Source organism: Homarus americanus, unplaced genomic scaffold (genome assembly GCF_018991925.1).
Source record: "Homarus americanus isolate GMGI-L3 unplaced genomic scaffold, GMGI_Hamer_2.0 scaffold48354, whole genome shotgun sequence".
Lineage (NCBI taxonomy): Eukaryota > Metazoa > Arthropoda > Malacostraca > Decapoda > Nephropidae > Homarus > Homarus americanus.
The window spans coordinates 5,458,900-5,472,543 of NW_024723833.1; the positions used below are offsets into that span (position 1 = coordinate 5,458,900).

The window sequence follows — 13,644 nt, forward strand, 5'->3', positions numbered from 1 at the left end:
CACTGACGTCATCATCTTAACCTCCTACTCAAGAGAGGGAAACAACTAACAACCTTAAACCCATCTATAACAAAAGACGTACAGGCAGGTCATAGAAATATAACAATCTTTATAAGAAGGGGTGACTAAGGTAATACAGTACACGGCAGAAGGTAAGTGTTGAGGGGCACTGACGTCACGACCTTACGAATGTTCTCCCCAGACATGAACCCAATGAATGTCCATCACGGTGACAAAAAAAATCTAAATAAAGTAACAAGTACTTCAGCAATATGTAAGGTACTTTAGATAACTAGAAAGAGTGAGTGTGAGGAGGAGAGGTGTAAGGCACTGGCAACTTGATGGGAGTGTGGTAGCAGTCCCTCCCTCTTAGTGCCACTGACGCCTGTGGTGGCAGCCGTGCAGGACGCGCCCGCATCACCCTCCTCTCCTAGCCTGTCCTCCACACCACGTCTCCTGCCTCACCACCACCACGCTCATACAAACATCCCAGCAGCAAGAGCGGGCCGTGAGGGTGTGTCGTGTGGTTGACTGACTACCTGTATTGTTCTCACGTGTGTTGGTGAACTTGACACTCGGAGGTAAATACTTTCACTGCCAGATGGTAATAAAACTGACGACAGCTAACTGGTGCTGAACACTTCACGAGTCAAGGAGGTTAAATCCTTTGTGAGTCAGGTGATGCGAGTCCTCGTACTCACTGCTGAGTAAAAGTTCACCACGAAATAAAACTTTCAAGAAGTCGTGTTATTTTTTTTTACACTCAAAAAGTGTTTTTATCTCAGTTGTGTAACACAACGTACCTCAAGTACCGATGTTTACCTGTACGAGCTAAAATGGTTACACAGAATTGAAAGACAAAGTCGGTTATAAACAAGAATCTCCCGGAGCTGGAGGAGCAGAGAGCGGTGGTGATAAGACTGAAGGAGTGTGTGAGGATGAGTGGGGACAATAACAGCAGGAGGAGGGCTTGGTCAGGTGAGGCTGTCCTGGCAACACTGACGCTGCTGCTCATACCCGTGGCCTCGGTCACAGCTGATCCCAGGGTGGACGCCCTCGCCTCCGTACTGAGGGATATCACAGGTAGGTCCACAGTATATCTCTGCTGAACCATACTCACCATGTGGTGTACTACACACCTGGTAAAGTGACCTGTGTTGTCATCCCTGGACTCATGATGACGATGATCAGGGTTTTACAATATCTATGTATGTAAAACTTGTAACAAATACACTATAAGCATTAAATGGTAAGAGAGAACAAGGTGTACAGATCTATTACTATGTGTACGGTACAGTATATTAGTCGAATATTTATCTTGTAATATACAACATCTCCATACTTTCATAATATATACATATTTATAACGTCAAAAGGTCACACAGTTGTGAATTACTAGCGTTTTCCCACAGAACAGTCGTAGAGGTCAGCGTCTGATGACTGTAGAGGCGGCTGCTTCTGTCGTCCAACACAAACAAATAGTAGTGATGTATAAGTAACTGATAATGTTATGTTTTTTACAGCGAAGTATAAAAATGTTGAAACTGAGAAGTGAGAGACGCAACATTATACGTCAGTAAATGAGTGTAGGGCCTAATTACTTAACCAAATCTCACTAAAGAACCAACACTTTTTTTTTCTAAGTAATGACGCAAGGAGGCAACTGTCACTTTCAAATAACCTCACCGATAAATGAATATAAATTGGTATTAGTTTGTGGTAGACAGTGACTGTATACCACCAGCAAAATGGACAGATAGACGAAAGAAAAAAAAGGAAGTGAATGCTATAATCTCCTTCCTACACAAGTCAGTTTGCTGAGGGGGATAATAACGAGTGTGTAGGCTGTGTTGTGGGGAGCTGATGTTACCACCACCACCACCACAGTGTATGTTTGTCTGTTGTGGTGTTATTGTTTGCTGCATGGTGATGGTGATGATGGTGGTGATGATAATGATGGTGATGATAATGATGATGATGATAATGGTAACAATGACGATGATAATGATGGTAGTGGTAATGATGATAATAGTAGGCTAACAATAATGAAGAGGATGATGTTAATAATGATAAAGATGATGGTAATTTAAGGCTACAGCTCGTATATCGTAGTAACTGGAGACCCACATGACACACACACACACGACACAACCACATCATAACCCTGAGCCTACTCTATAAAGTTAATGAAACACTTATATAACACATCTTCACTACACGTCATCGAATACCATAGCAAAACTAACCAGTCGTCTCACTAACCTAATAAGATGTTGTTGTTGCGTGATTACAGGTTTAATTTATCTTCTTTATAACCCTGACGTAAACTAGTGATCTGAAGTGACCATAACTCCGGATTGTTGTGGATTTGTTTTAATTATTTTTTATTCTACGTTTTTTTTTTAGATTGTTTTTTCTTACATTTGAATCACACAGACAGACAGACAGACACACAGACACCTCCCATCTCTCTCACACACACTTCCCCCCAAAAACACACACACACACACACACACACACACCAGGGTTGCCAACTCGGATTTTCAAATGTCGCTAGGCTGGTACCTAAAAGTAGCTAAATGTCGCTAAATCTTCCATGAAAAGTCGCTAGCTATTATTCCCCCCCTTCAGTAATTTGATGCAAATAATATTTTCATAATGCCGACTATAATGGACGGAGTATAAATAAAATGCATTATGTAAAAATAAAAATATTATTTTTTTTAAAGTTTAATGTGCACACTTACCTATTATTCAATAGTAATTGCATCCCAGTCCTCTTCGTAGTGTGAACAACTGTAGAGCTGGAAGCATGTGAAGTGCTTGGTTCAGGTTCTCTTGTAACTGTATGCCTCCACAGTCCCTATCTTTCTTAAAATATCACTAGGAAGTTCACAACAGGTGTTCTGTCTTTTTAACCCATACTTTATTGTAAGAATTGCCTTTAATGTCGATAGTTTCATTTTGTTGCGCAATTTTGATTTCACAAAGTTCATATTACTAAATGTGCGCTCTACATCTGCGTTTGAATGCGGAAGAGATAAGGCAGCGAGTGCAATTTCAGCCAGATCATGGTAAGGGTTTTCACCTGTCGCATCTCTGTAATTTGCCACTTCTGACCACAATTTTAGGGTGCAGTGGCGGCTCGTGAAAAATAAAATGGAGGGACTGCAAGCCTCACACAACAGTAGGATACACAAATTTGACCTACCTCAGGTATGAGTTGTAGTTGATGTCCACGAACTCCCAGGGCATGGTGGTAGTGTTGGTGGTGATGGACCAGTATTAATTGAAAATAAAGTCCGCGCGTCTGCTCTTCGATGTAGCAAAATTGTTTATTACTATTTCATTAAAATCCTTTATTTCTGTTATCATTTTATTTTCAATGGATATCACTGCTAAAACAGACAGACTGTCATTCTGATAAACACTGATGTTATACTGGCGTGTATATTCTTTGTTCCTGCTTGTACTGTTCTGTTGAATGGATAAAACTGGTGTAGGTCTTCCTCTTGCTTTGATTTCAGTCTTTTCATTTAATGTCAGCTGGGAAAAGTTGATGTTTTGCAAATACTTCACTCGATTTTCCATCGTCAAAGGGTAATTAAAGAAAGCACGATTTAACCACACACAATGTAAACACGAGACTGAGCTGCTTCAAGTGCGGCGGCGGCGCCAATTAATAACAAACATGAATCGTACAGCATTGACAGCAACTATGAAAGTAACTTAAATTTTGGTCTGATTTTAATGAAAATTCACTTAGCAACGTATTGAAAATAATTAAATAACATATAAAATGATATATTTGTTGGTAGTGTATTATTCAGCTGTCTCTCTAAAGGAATCATACGCCTGGCAGTGAGTGTCTGGGGGGACTGCAGTTCTGCAGCCCAATGCACGAGCCGCCACTGTTAGGGTGTTAGATGCATGGACGGGCTGACATCAAGTGATCAGGAAATAGACGTGTCCCTCCTTCTGTACCACGACCCATTCAAATGTATTAAACTTTTCTTATTATGTATTGTCCCTGTAACCCCGTTGCTATATATTATGGCTCGAAATTAGGAAAACTGAGTTTTCATGGACAGTCCAAAAGTATCCAGAAAGTCGCTAGATTTCTGTGGATATCTCTAGATTTGCGACAAGTCGCAAATCGCTCTAAAGTGTCGCTAGAAAAAAACAAAAAGCTCTAGATCTAGCTACAAAGTCGCTAAGTTGGCAACTCTGACACACACACACACCTCTGAGGACGGGAAGCTGTTTGAGGTTATTTATGCACTTGTGGTGATAACTGAGACGGGGATTACCACAGCTTCTCCTCCTCGTGTTGTTGAGTTAACTTTGTGTTTTGTTAATATATCTTATGTTTGTGTGTTATTAAATCGTCTTCATGGATAAGCGGGGAGATGTTTTTAACTTTACTTTATTTTAGGTTTTAATGTGTGTGTGTGTGTGTGTGTGTGTGTGTGTGTGTGTGTGTATTAATCGTGATTTTGATCTCTCTCTCACGATTGGGCTAAACGCGAGAGTGGTGGAGTAACTGTTATGGGTAGTGGTGATAATGTCAATGGTGGTGGTTGCAGTTAAATGGTAGCGGTGGTGACAGTAATGGTAGGGCAGTGAATTCAAACTAGCATGGGGATAACGGTGCTAATGACAGTCAATGTTAGGATAAATGGTGGTAGTAAGTGTCAGCAGTGGTAGAGGAGGCGGTAGTAAGTGTCAGCAGTGGTGGAGGAGGCGGTAGTAAGTGTCAGCAGTGGTAGAGGAGGCGGTAGTAAGTGTCAGCAGTGGTGGAGGAGGCGGTAGTAAGTGTCAGCAGTGGTGGAGGAGGCGGTAGTAAGTGTCAGCAGTGGTGGAGGCGGTAGTAAGTGTCAGCAGTGGTGGAGGAGGCAGTAGTAAGTGTCAGCAGTGGTGGAGGGGCAGTGAGGTGTCAGCAGTGGTGGAAGGCGGTAGTAAGTGTCAGCAGTGGTGGGAGGCAGTAGTAAGTGTCAGCAGTGGTGGAGGGAGGGTAAGTGTCAGCAGTGGTGGTAAAGGTGTCAGCAGTGGTGGAGGGAGGCGGTGTCCAGCAGTGGTGGAGGCAGTGTAGCAGTGTCAGCAGTGGTGGAGGAGGCGTAGTAAGTGTCAGCAGTGGTGGAGGAGGCGGTAGTAAGTGTCAGCAGTGGTGGAGGAGGCGGTAGTAAGTGTCAGCAGTGGTGGAGGAGGCGGTAGTAAGTGTCAGCAGTGGTGGAGGAGGCGGTAGTAAGTGTCAGCAGTGGTGGAGGAGGCGGTAGTAAGTGTCAGCAGTGGTGGAGGAAGCAGTCAAATGTCACAGAAAGGATCCAGGAAGGCGAAGGAGTGACGAAGAAGGTGACGAAGGGGATGACGAAGGGGGCGACGAAGGGAAGCACGGAGAGGTGGGGAGGAGAGGAAACAGAGTGGGTGAGAGTTGAGGGGAGGCGAGGGTATGGGTAGATGGTGAGGTGAGGAGAGGGGAGGGGAGGAGAGGGGATGAGAAGGGTAGTGAGGGAAGAGGAGAGGGGTGGATGGTGAGGAGAGGGGGGTGAGAGGGGTAGTGATCCATCAGACAACAAATGAACATAATAGGGCTATATGTCACTCAGCCATCTACCGGCAACATGTGCAACACTCACCACCATCCATCTGCATGAAGTAACCTACACGTCTCTCTCTCTCTCTCTCTCTCTCTCTCTCTCTCTTACACTTTCTCCGTGTCACACTGTTTCTCTCTTTTCTCTCTCTCTCTCTCTCTCTCTCTCTCTCTCTCTCTCTCTTTGTCTGTCTGTCTGTCTGTCTCTCTATACTACCAAGGTGTCCATAGCGACCTTATAAACACCGCCTTAAGAGTTTATTATAGTTTAAATAATATAAATGCTCAAGACTCGCCATTTACGTTCATTGAGGTCCCTTTGTAACGAGAGCCTTCCTCAGCTTCTAACCTTCACAGTAATTATTAATGTTCTTTTATTATTTACATAACCATAACAATTCCTCCTCTACCCCTCCCCCCACCTCCTCTTTTAATGCCATCTTCCCTACACACACACTGTGGGGGTTACAGTTGGCAACACCTCACCGGACTACTCATCGCTACAAGGAACCCTGTACAGGCTACAGTCATGGACTACGGAGAACAAGGTCACCATCAACCACACCAAAACCGTAGTCATGCACTTCAATACCGCCACCACTCCAGTGCAAGCCCCAGCAGTCACAGTGGGTGCCCATCCTCTCCAGCTGGTGCAGTCTGCCAAACTCCTGGGTGTTACCATAGACCACAAACTGGACTGGAAGGCCCATGTAAACAACACAATCAAGGCAGCTTCGTACCGACTCTACATGCTATGACGACTCAGGTCACTTAGGACACCCACGCCAGAGCTGAGGACTATCTACAACGCCTTTATTCTCCCCAAATTAACGTATGCGTCACCAGCCTGGTCGTCTTCTCTCAACTCCACCCAACAACGTCAGCTAGAGAAGGTACAGAAAAGGGCCTGCAGAATCATGCTCGGTGCAGACTACTCCGGCTACAACAACGCTCTCTCCACCCTGGAAATGCCATCCCTCAATGACCTCCACCACCAAGCACTAGCAAGGTTTGGTAGTGGACTACTGCACCATCCTCGCCATCGCCACCTCCTGCCACCGGCAGTCCCCCGCCCACCTCGCACAGTCCGCCACTACAACAAAATTCAGCCCATAAGAGCCCGCACTGATAGATATAAGAATAGCACCATCCCATCTATTGTTAAAATAAAAAAAACTCCTGATTTATGTACTGTACAGTCCTGTAAATGTATTGAACGCGTATTATTATGTCTAAATCACATGTAAATTTGTATATTTTCAGCCACCGGCTGCAACTCTATTAATAAACCGTTTATTATTATTATTATTACACACACACACACAACCCCCAACACGCACACACCACCCCCAACACGCACAAACACTCAAAGCCCCACCACATACAAACACAGCCCCCCTCCCCTCCCCTCCCCCCCCACAAAAAACACCCCAAGATCGTGCCATTTTGAAGGTCCTAACATGACCCTTTTAAAACGCTGTGGTCATAAGTGGCGTTTCTGTACAGAGGCTGACATGTTATTTGTGTTGTCGTCTCATCCGGGTTTTCATCTGTCATAGTTATGGCGTCAGTGATAAATTTACCCCGAGGAGGAGGAGGAGTCCCTGTGTCTGTTGGTTGATCCTGGGTGACCTCTGACCTCTTCTGGCGCCAGGGTTACGTCATAGGATACCAGTCAAATTTTACACATTCCATCAAATTTTACACATAAGACCATAAGAATGGAGGAAATTGCAGCGGGCCTATTGGTCCATACTGGGCAGACCCATTTACACCCAACCCCTATTGCTCATATATCCACCCAACCTATGTTTGAAGCTATCCAGCGTATTCGAGTTAATGATGATGTTTGGTAACTTGTTTCACTCGTCCACTACTCTCATTCCAAACCAATGTTTACCTATTTCGCGCAAAAATCTAAATTTGTCAAACTTAAAACCTTTGCTACGAGTTCGCTCCTGGTTGGATAGTTTGAGTACCTTTGTTATATCACCTTTGTTTAGCCCTGACTTCCATTTATACACCTCTATCATATCACCCCTCACTCTACGTCTCTCGAGGGAGTGCAGATTAAGATGCTTTAACCTGTCTCTGTACTCAAGGTTCCTAATGCCCGGGATTAGTCTTGTCATTCTCTTTTGAATTCTTTCTAGGGATTCTATATCCATTCTGTAATACGGTGACCAGAACTGAACTGCGTATCCAAGTGAGGTCTCACAAGCGCAAGGTATAGTTTGAGAATAACCTCGCTAGTCTTGTAACTAACACTCCTTTGTATGAACCCAAGTACTTTGTTAGCCTTGTTTCGAGCAAATGCACATTGTTGACTTGGTTTAAGATTCCTACTTATCACTCCTAAATCTTTCTCACAGTCGGATTTTTCTAGAACATTGTTCACCTGATATCTGGTTTCTCTGTTTACATCTCCTAGACTAAGTACTTTACATTTGTTCACATTAAATTCCATCTGCCATTTTTCAGACCATGAGAAAATTTTTTTAAGATCTTCCTGTAGTTTTGTGGAGTCCTCGTCGGATTTAATTACACGCCCTATTTTAGTGTCATCAGCAGATTTATTTATGTTGCTGTCTACGCCTATATCTATGTCGTTTATCTATATGATAAATAATAATGGTTCAAGTACCAAGCCTTGTGGTACTCCACCAGTGACGTTACCCCAAACCGTCAAACTTTACACACAGTCTCCCTCACACTCAAAACTCCTCCCACCCATACAGTGAGTGTCAGGTGTTCGTTCATGTGGGAGGGATTACTCAACCTCATTTTCGGCTTACAAATAGTTGGGGCCCAGATGAAAACAAATAACATGACCGGCTGTTGTTATGACATTTATGACAACAGCAGCCATTTGTCATGTGGATCTTGGCGCCTCTGTTGCTCCCATGACAGATTTCACCTCTCCGGGTTACTGTCATATGTTAAAGAAGGAGTCATATAAGGTTAAAACTTACAATATTACGTCACATCGGCTATAGTGTGTTAATGATTATATAAAATAGTTAAGTTACCATTATACCACAATATCTAGACTCAGAATGGTTTAATTTGAGCCTAAAAGCGAAAAGACGAATTAACAAAACAAGTCAGGAATGCGCAAGAATTATTTACACGCGTTCAAAGATTTTTACCATGTACAGTATATTCTTCAGAAATAATATGAAAATAAAGATAAATGGTTACTTTTAGGTAAGGAAAATAAAGAAATAGAGAGAGATCTTATTGTGAATGGGTATTTGAGTTCATACTGTTAAATAAAGGAGGTAGTATAGTCTTAAGTCATATTGTCGCTTTGTGTACAGTACCGAGGCTGCATAGATCGTCATGCACCTCACGGATCTTCACATAAGTTAGGTTTGGTTTGGGTTAGGTTAGGTTAAGCGGCTTGGGCCGAATGGATTTACCGCCCAACTGACCTAAAACTATTCTGTAGTCAAAATAAATAATTACAACTGTTATCAATAAGTAATGCTTAGCTGCGTAATAACCGAAGATAGGTAGAGGGATGTGCCTTGGCTTGGCGTGGTATGGACTGGCGTGGAGTAGCCTATCTTGGGGTAGCGTGGTTGGGGTGGCGTGGAGTGGCGTGGGGTAGCCTATCTTGGGGTAGCGTGGTTGGGGTGGCGTGGAGTGGCGTGGGGTAGCCTATCTTGGGGTGGCGTGGTTGGGGTGCTGGTATTAAAGTTCGGTAATCCTTGATGAGTGAGTATATGGAAGCAGCAGGCGTCTCGGTGTAGTGATGTACCACACCTCTCACAGTTCACACTCAACCTCTCTCTCTCTCTCTCTCTCTCTCACACCAGGGTCAGGTGCTTGACGGCGGCCACCTTGCTTCACTCAAAATATAATATGCTCTAAGCTTGTCGTCTGAATGTTCCGTAAACGACAACTGTTCCACTCTTGTTCTTGGTTTGAGTTAAGAGTTGCATGATGTAATGATTAGACTCGTCGTAAGGCCAACATGTGTCTTGAGTTAGGAGTTATGCATCCGTTGTAATAATAATAATAATAATAATAATAATAATAATAATAATAATAATAATAATAATAATAATCGTTGTTTTCCAGGATATAATCATGTGTGTGTGTGTGTGTGTGTGTGTGTGTTTTCCGCTGCTCCATCAACACACACACAGAAGGTGGAGAGCACCTCACCAAACACTCGAGGTGGTGGGGTGGTGGAAGTTGGCTGTGACCTGAGCCAAAGCGTCAAGGACAAGGCTGCTCGCTGGAGGATAACTCTACATGCACCACCGGCTGCTGTATACATCCACAATGGGGGAGGGGGGGCGTCTGGGAGGCATATTGAGGTGAGAGAGAGTTGTTACGTTACTTGTTGTTGTTGTTGTTACTTTCATTACAACTCATAACCCCGGTGAATTCACCGTAACACAGCCTCGTTCACTCTGGATACCTCACCCCTGCCCTACTCCCACACCCTCCCCCCTGGATACCCTCACTCCCACCCCTCTACCCACCTGACACCAACCCAATACCCACCCCACAAGGCTCGTGAGTCCTGACCCCACACTCCTCCTCCTCCTCCTCCTCCTCCATACACGATACCTCGACTTATCATTAACATTGGTAAGGTAACGAGCCTGACCAACACCGACACTTTACGACCTGCTGGTGTGGGGGACCGACAACCATACCAGAGTTAACTATAAACTCACCCGGGGGAAAAACTAAAGAGTCAACATGGCATTAAGATGACTTCAACAGATCAATCGTGTGTGACTGCGTTGTAGAGAGAGTGACCCCAACCACAGTCGTACCACATGTGAGAAATAATTGTGATTGTGTGTGTGTGTGGGGGGTATTGGGGGATCATTTGTAGGCTGTGTACGTGTTTGTATAGCATAGATGTAGTGAAAGTCCTTAAATACATACATACATACATACATACATACACACGGCACCGCCACACTAACATGGTCACCTCATTACCACACCTGACACATACACTAACAACACAGCCACACTAACAACACAGTCACACTAACAACAGTCACAACTCCTCCACTCATCTACACGGTTACCAGTTACAACATCAGTTAAAACACCGACATAGTTATTATTTAAAACATAAAAGGAGAAAAAAATCCACTTAACGATGATGAAAACGCCTTGGACGGACAGTCAATCACGCCCTGGGTCGGTTACGTCAGAGAAGAGGAACGCTCACATCCGCCTACCACACTTATTTACTTAGTACTAATATTCTTACTTATTTACTTATCACTACTTATTTTCTTACTAATTTACTTATTACTACTTATTTTCTTATTTACTTATTACTACTTATTTCATTACTTATATACTTATTACTACTCATTTTCTTATTTACTTATTAATACTTATTTTCTTATTTACTTATTTTCTCACTATTACATATTTTCTTATTTACTCACTATTACTTAATTTCTCACTTATTACTCACAATTACTTATTTTCTTACTTATTTACTCACTACTACTTATGTTTTACTTATTTACTTACTACTACTTACATTTTACTTATCCCGCCTGAAATACAACGACTGCATGATGTAGCTAGACTTACATACAGTTTAAATACCAGAAAACATGTGGAAAAACGTCACCATAATATTAAAACTTACTTTCGAGTTCACTTTCGTGGCCCCCAAAAACCTCTTTTATATCATGTTACGTTAGGTTAGGTGGGTTGAGGTTAGGTTAGGTTAGGTTAGGTTCTACTAGTACTGGTGGCATTCTTTTGACCAGTGACGACCCTACACCCACGACCTTCTGTAGTGAAGACAGTGTTGCCCAGGATGACACCCAAGACCTTTCCTGCAACACCGCGAAACCGGAAGTTCCACTACACCACATCCTCGCGCCTGTTAACACGAGGGCTGGCTGACTCACCACCATTCCTTCGACCTTCGGGGAACAGCCCACGCCTTCACGCCCACCTGGTTACCCCTCCCTCCACGCCCACCTATAGGTAGTCCTCCACCCCCCCCCCCTCCTCCTTTCCTACGCTCCGGTACTTTGCTAATCACACACAAAAGAAAAAATTAGCCCTCCCCCCACACACACGGTCGGTGATGCACACACACACACACACACAAGGTCGGTGGTGCACACACACACATTGTCATTGTTACAATGGTGGTATACACACACACAAGGTCGGTGGTGCACACACACACACGGTCGGTGGTGCACACACACACACACACGGTCGGTGGTGCACACACACACACACAAACGGTCGGTGGTACACACACACACGGTCGCAGTGCACACACACACACACACACACACACACACACACACGTGGGTCGGTGGTGCACAACACACACACGGTCGGTGGTGCACACACACACACACACACACACACACGGTCGGTGGTGCACACACACACACACACACACACACGGTCGGTGGTGCACGTGTCTGGTTCCTCCACATCATAACGCACATAACACTTTAACACACTTAACAAAATAGGTCAAGGTTAATCACCGGGAAAGTGGTTCAAGGTCCTGCTAGTGACACCATCTCTGTAACCTGGCACTGTGGGCACTAACAACATGATGATGGTGATGATGGTGGTAACAACAATGCTATCAACAATGTAATAATAATAATAATAACCATAATAATAATAATAATAATAATAACCATAATAATAATAATAATAATAATAATAATAATAACACTAATATAATAATAATAATAATAATAATAATAATAATAATAATAATAATAATAATAATAATAATAACAAATACACAGTTCATTAACAAACACAGTAGCCATCAGCTCAAAACATAGATGACTTAAGTGGTACACGTGTAATATATAACAAGGTGTGGGAGGGGGGGGGGCCACTTAACGAGGAATTTCAGTACAGGAGTGAGGTTGGCGGGGACTGAACACACAAGTAAACTACGAGTTGTTGATATTTTTTACAATGGTTGGGATTGGGCTGTTTTGAAAGTGTGTGTGTGTGTGTGTGTGTGTGTGTGTACGTACATGCAGCGCCACGATTATACATGTAATATTTCCTTAACAAACATAAGGTCATGTAGGTATTTACACAGGAGCAAGGCATTGTTTTGTGTGTATGTCTGTGTGTGCGCGTGTGTGTGCGCATGTGTGTTGACGTGGCACCCAGATGGAGGGTTAATGACCAGTGCCACCCTTCCTCCACTACCATTCAACCAGTTCCCTCCACCCTCTTCCAATACTTCCCTCCTTTCTCTCCCTTCACTTCCCTCCTCTTAACCACTTCCCTCCCCCGTTGCTTCCCCTGACTGTGTGTGACGTCATCTGCCCCACTAATATGGCTCCCCCATTTACATTTGTTATTTTTCCTCGGGCGTCACCCTCCTGTATCCGGTTTCTCCAAGTCGCTGTTTTTTAAGGAGGTGGCCACCCCCCCCCGTGACGCGGACCACCGTCTAAAACAACACTTCTTGACGACCTGCAACTGCTGAGGACATTCGTCATTGCTGACTGCATTACTCGCACCCATGACAGCGCCTCGCCTCCGGTGGCAGACGATCGTCCAACTGGCGAAGCTTCCATTAGAGTGTCATTGTAGATGGAGGGGAACGCCAGACGCTGTTAGAGGCGACTGTGTACCCTGGGTGTTGGTCTGAGGCGGCAGTGTGGTGGTCAGGGGCAGTCACGTCACCGCAGGGGTCGTCAACACCCTCACGAGTTGCTTGTCCAGACGGCCCCTCCCTCGTCACCTGCCCCGCCGCCTCACCTGACAGCGTGACAGTGAGCAGGGTGGGTGTTGAAGGCAGCGGTGACGTAACGGTGTGTGTGTGTGTGTGTGTGTGTGTGTGTGTGTGAGAGAGAGAGAGAGAGAGAGAGTCACACACCACATTAAAGTAAGCAGTCAGAACTACACAATTACTTGGGTCAGTGAACTTTACGGCACCGCCTCACTCATTTGTCGAAATTAATATATTAACACATGTAAAGTATTACCCCGAGCGGCCGACACAACACTACTCACGTCTGGTAACGCTCTTTACCCCGAGCGGCCGA

The 13,644-nt window shown here is 44.2% G+C and overlaps 1 protein-coding gene across 7 annotated transcripts in view; it reads left to right on the top strand.

Moving 5' to 3' along the window:
* The first annotated feature begins 383 nt into the window (after positions 1 to 383).
* LOC121863773 overlaps positions 384 to 13,644 on the top strand; it is a 62,669-nt gene continuing 49,408 nt past the window's right edge. For all 7 annotated transcript variants that reach the window (XM_042362563.1, XM_042362564.1, XM_042362568.1 and 4 more), the window contains exon 1: positions 384 to 1,083. In XM_042362563.1, the coding sequence (XP_042218497.1) occupies positions 939 to 1,083 (145 nt within the window). In that variant the 5' untranslated portion in view covers positions 384 to 938. The remainder of the gene's footprint in view (positions 1,084 to 13,644) is intronic.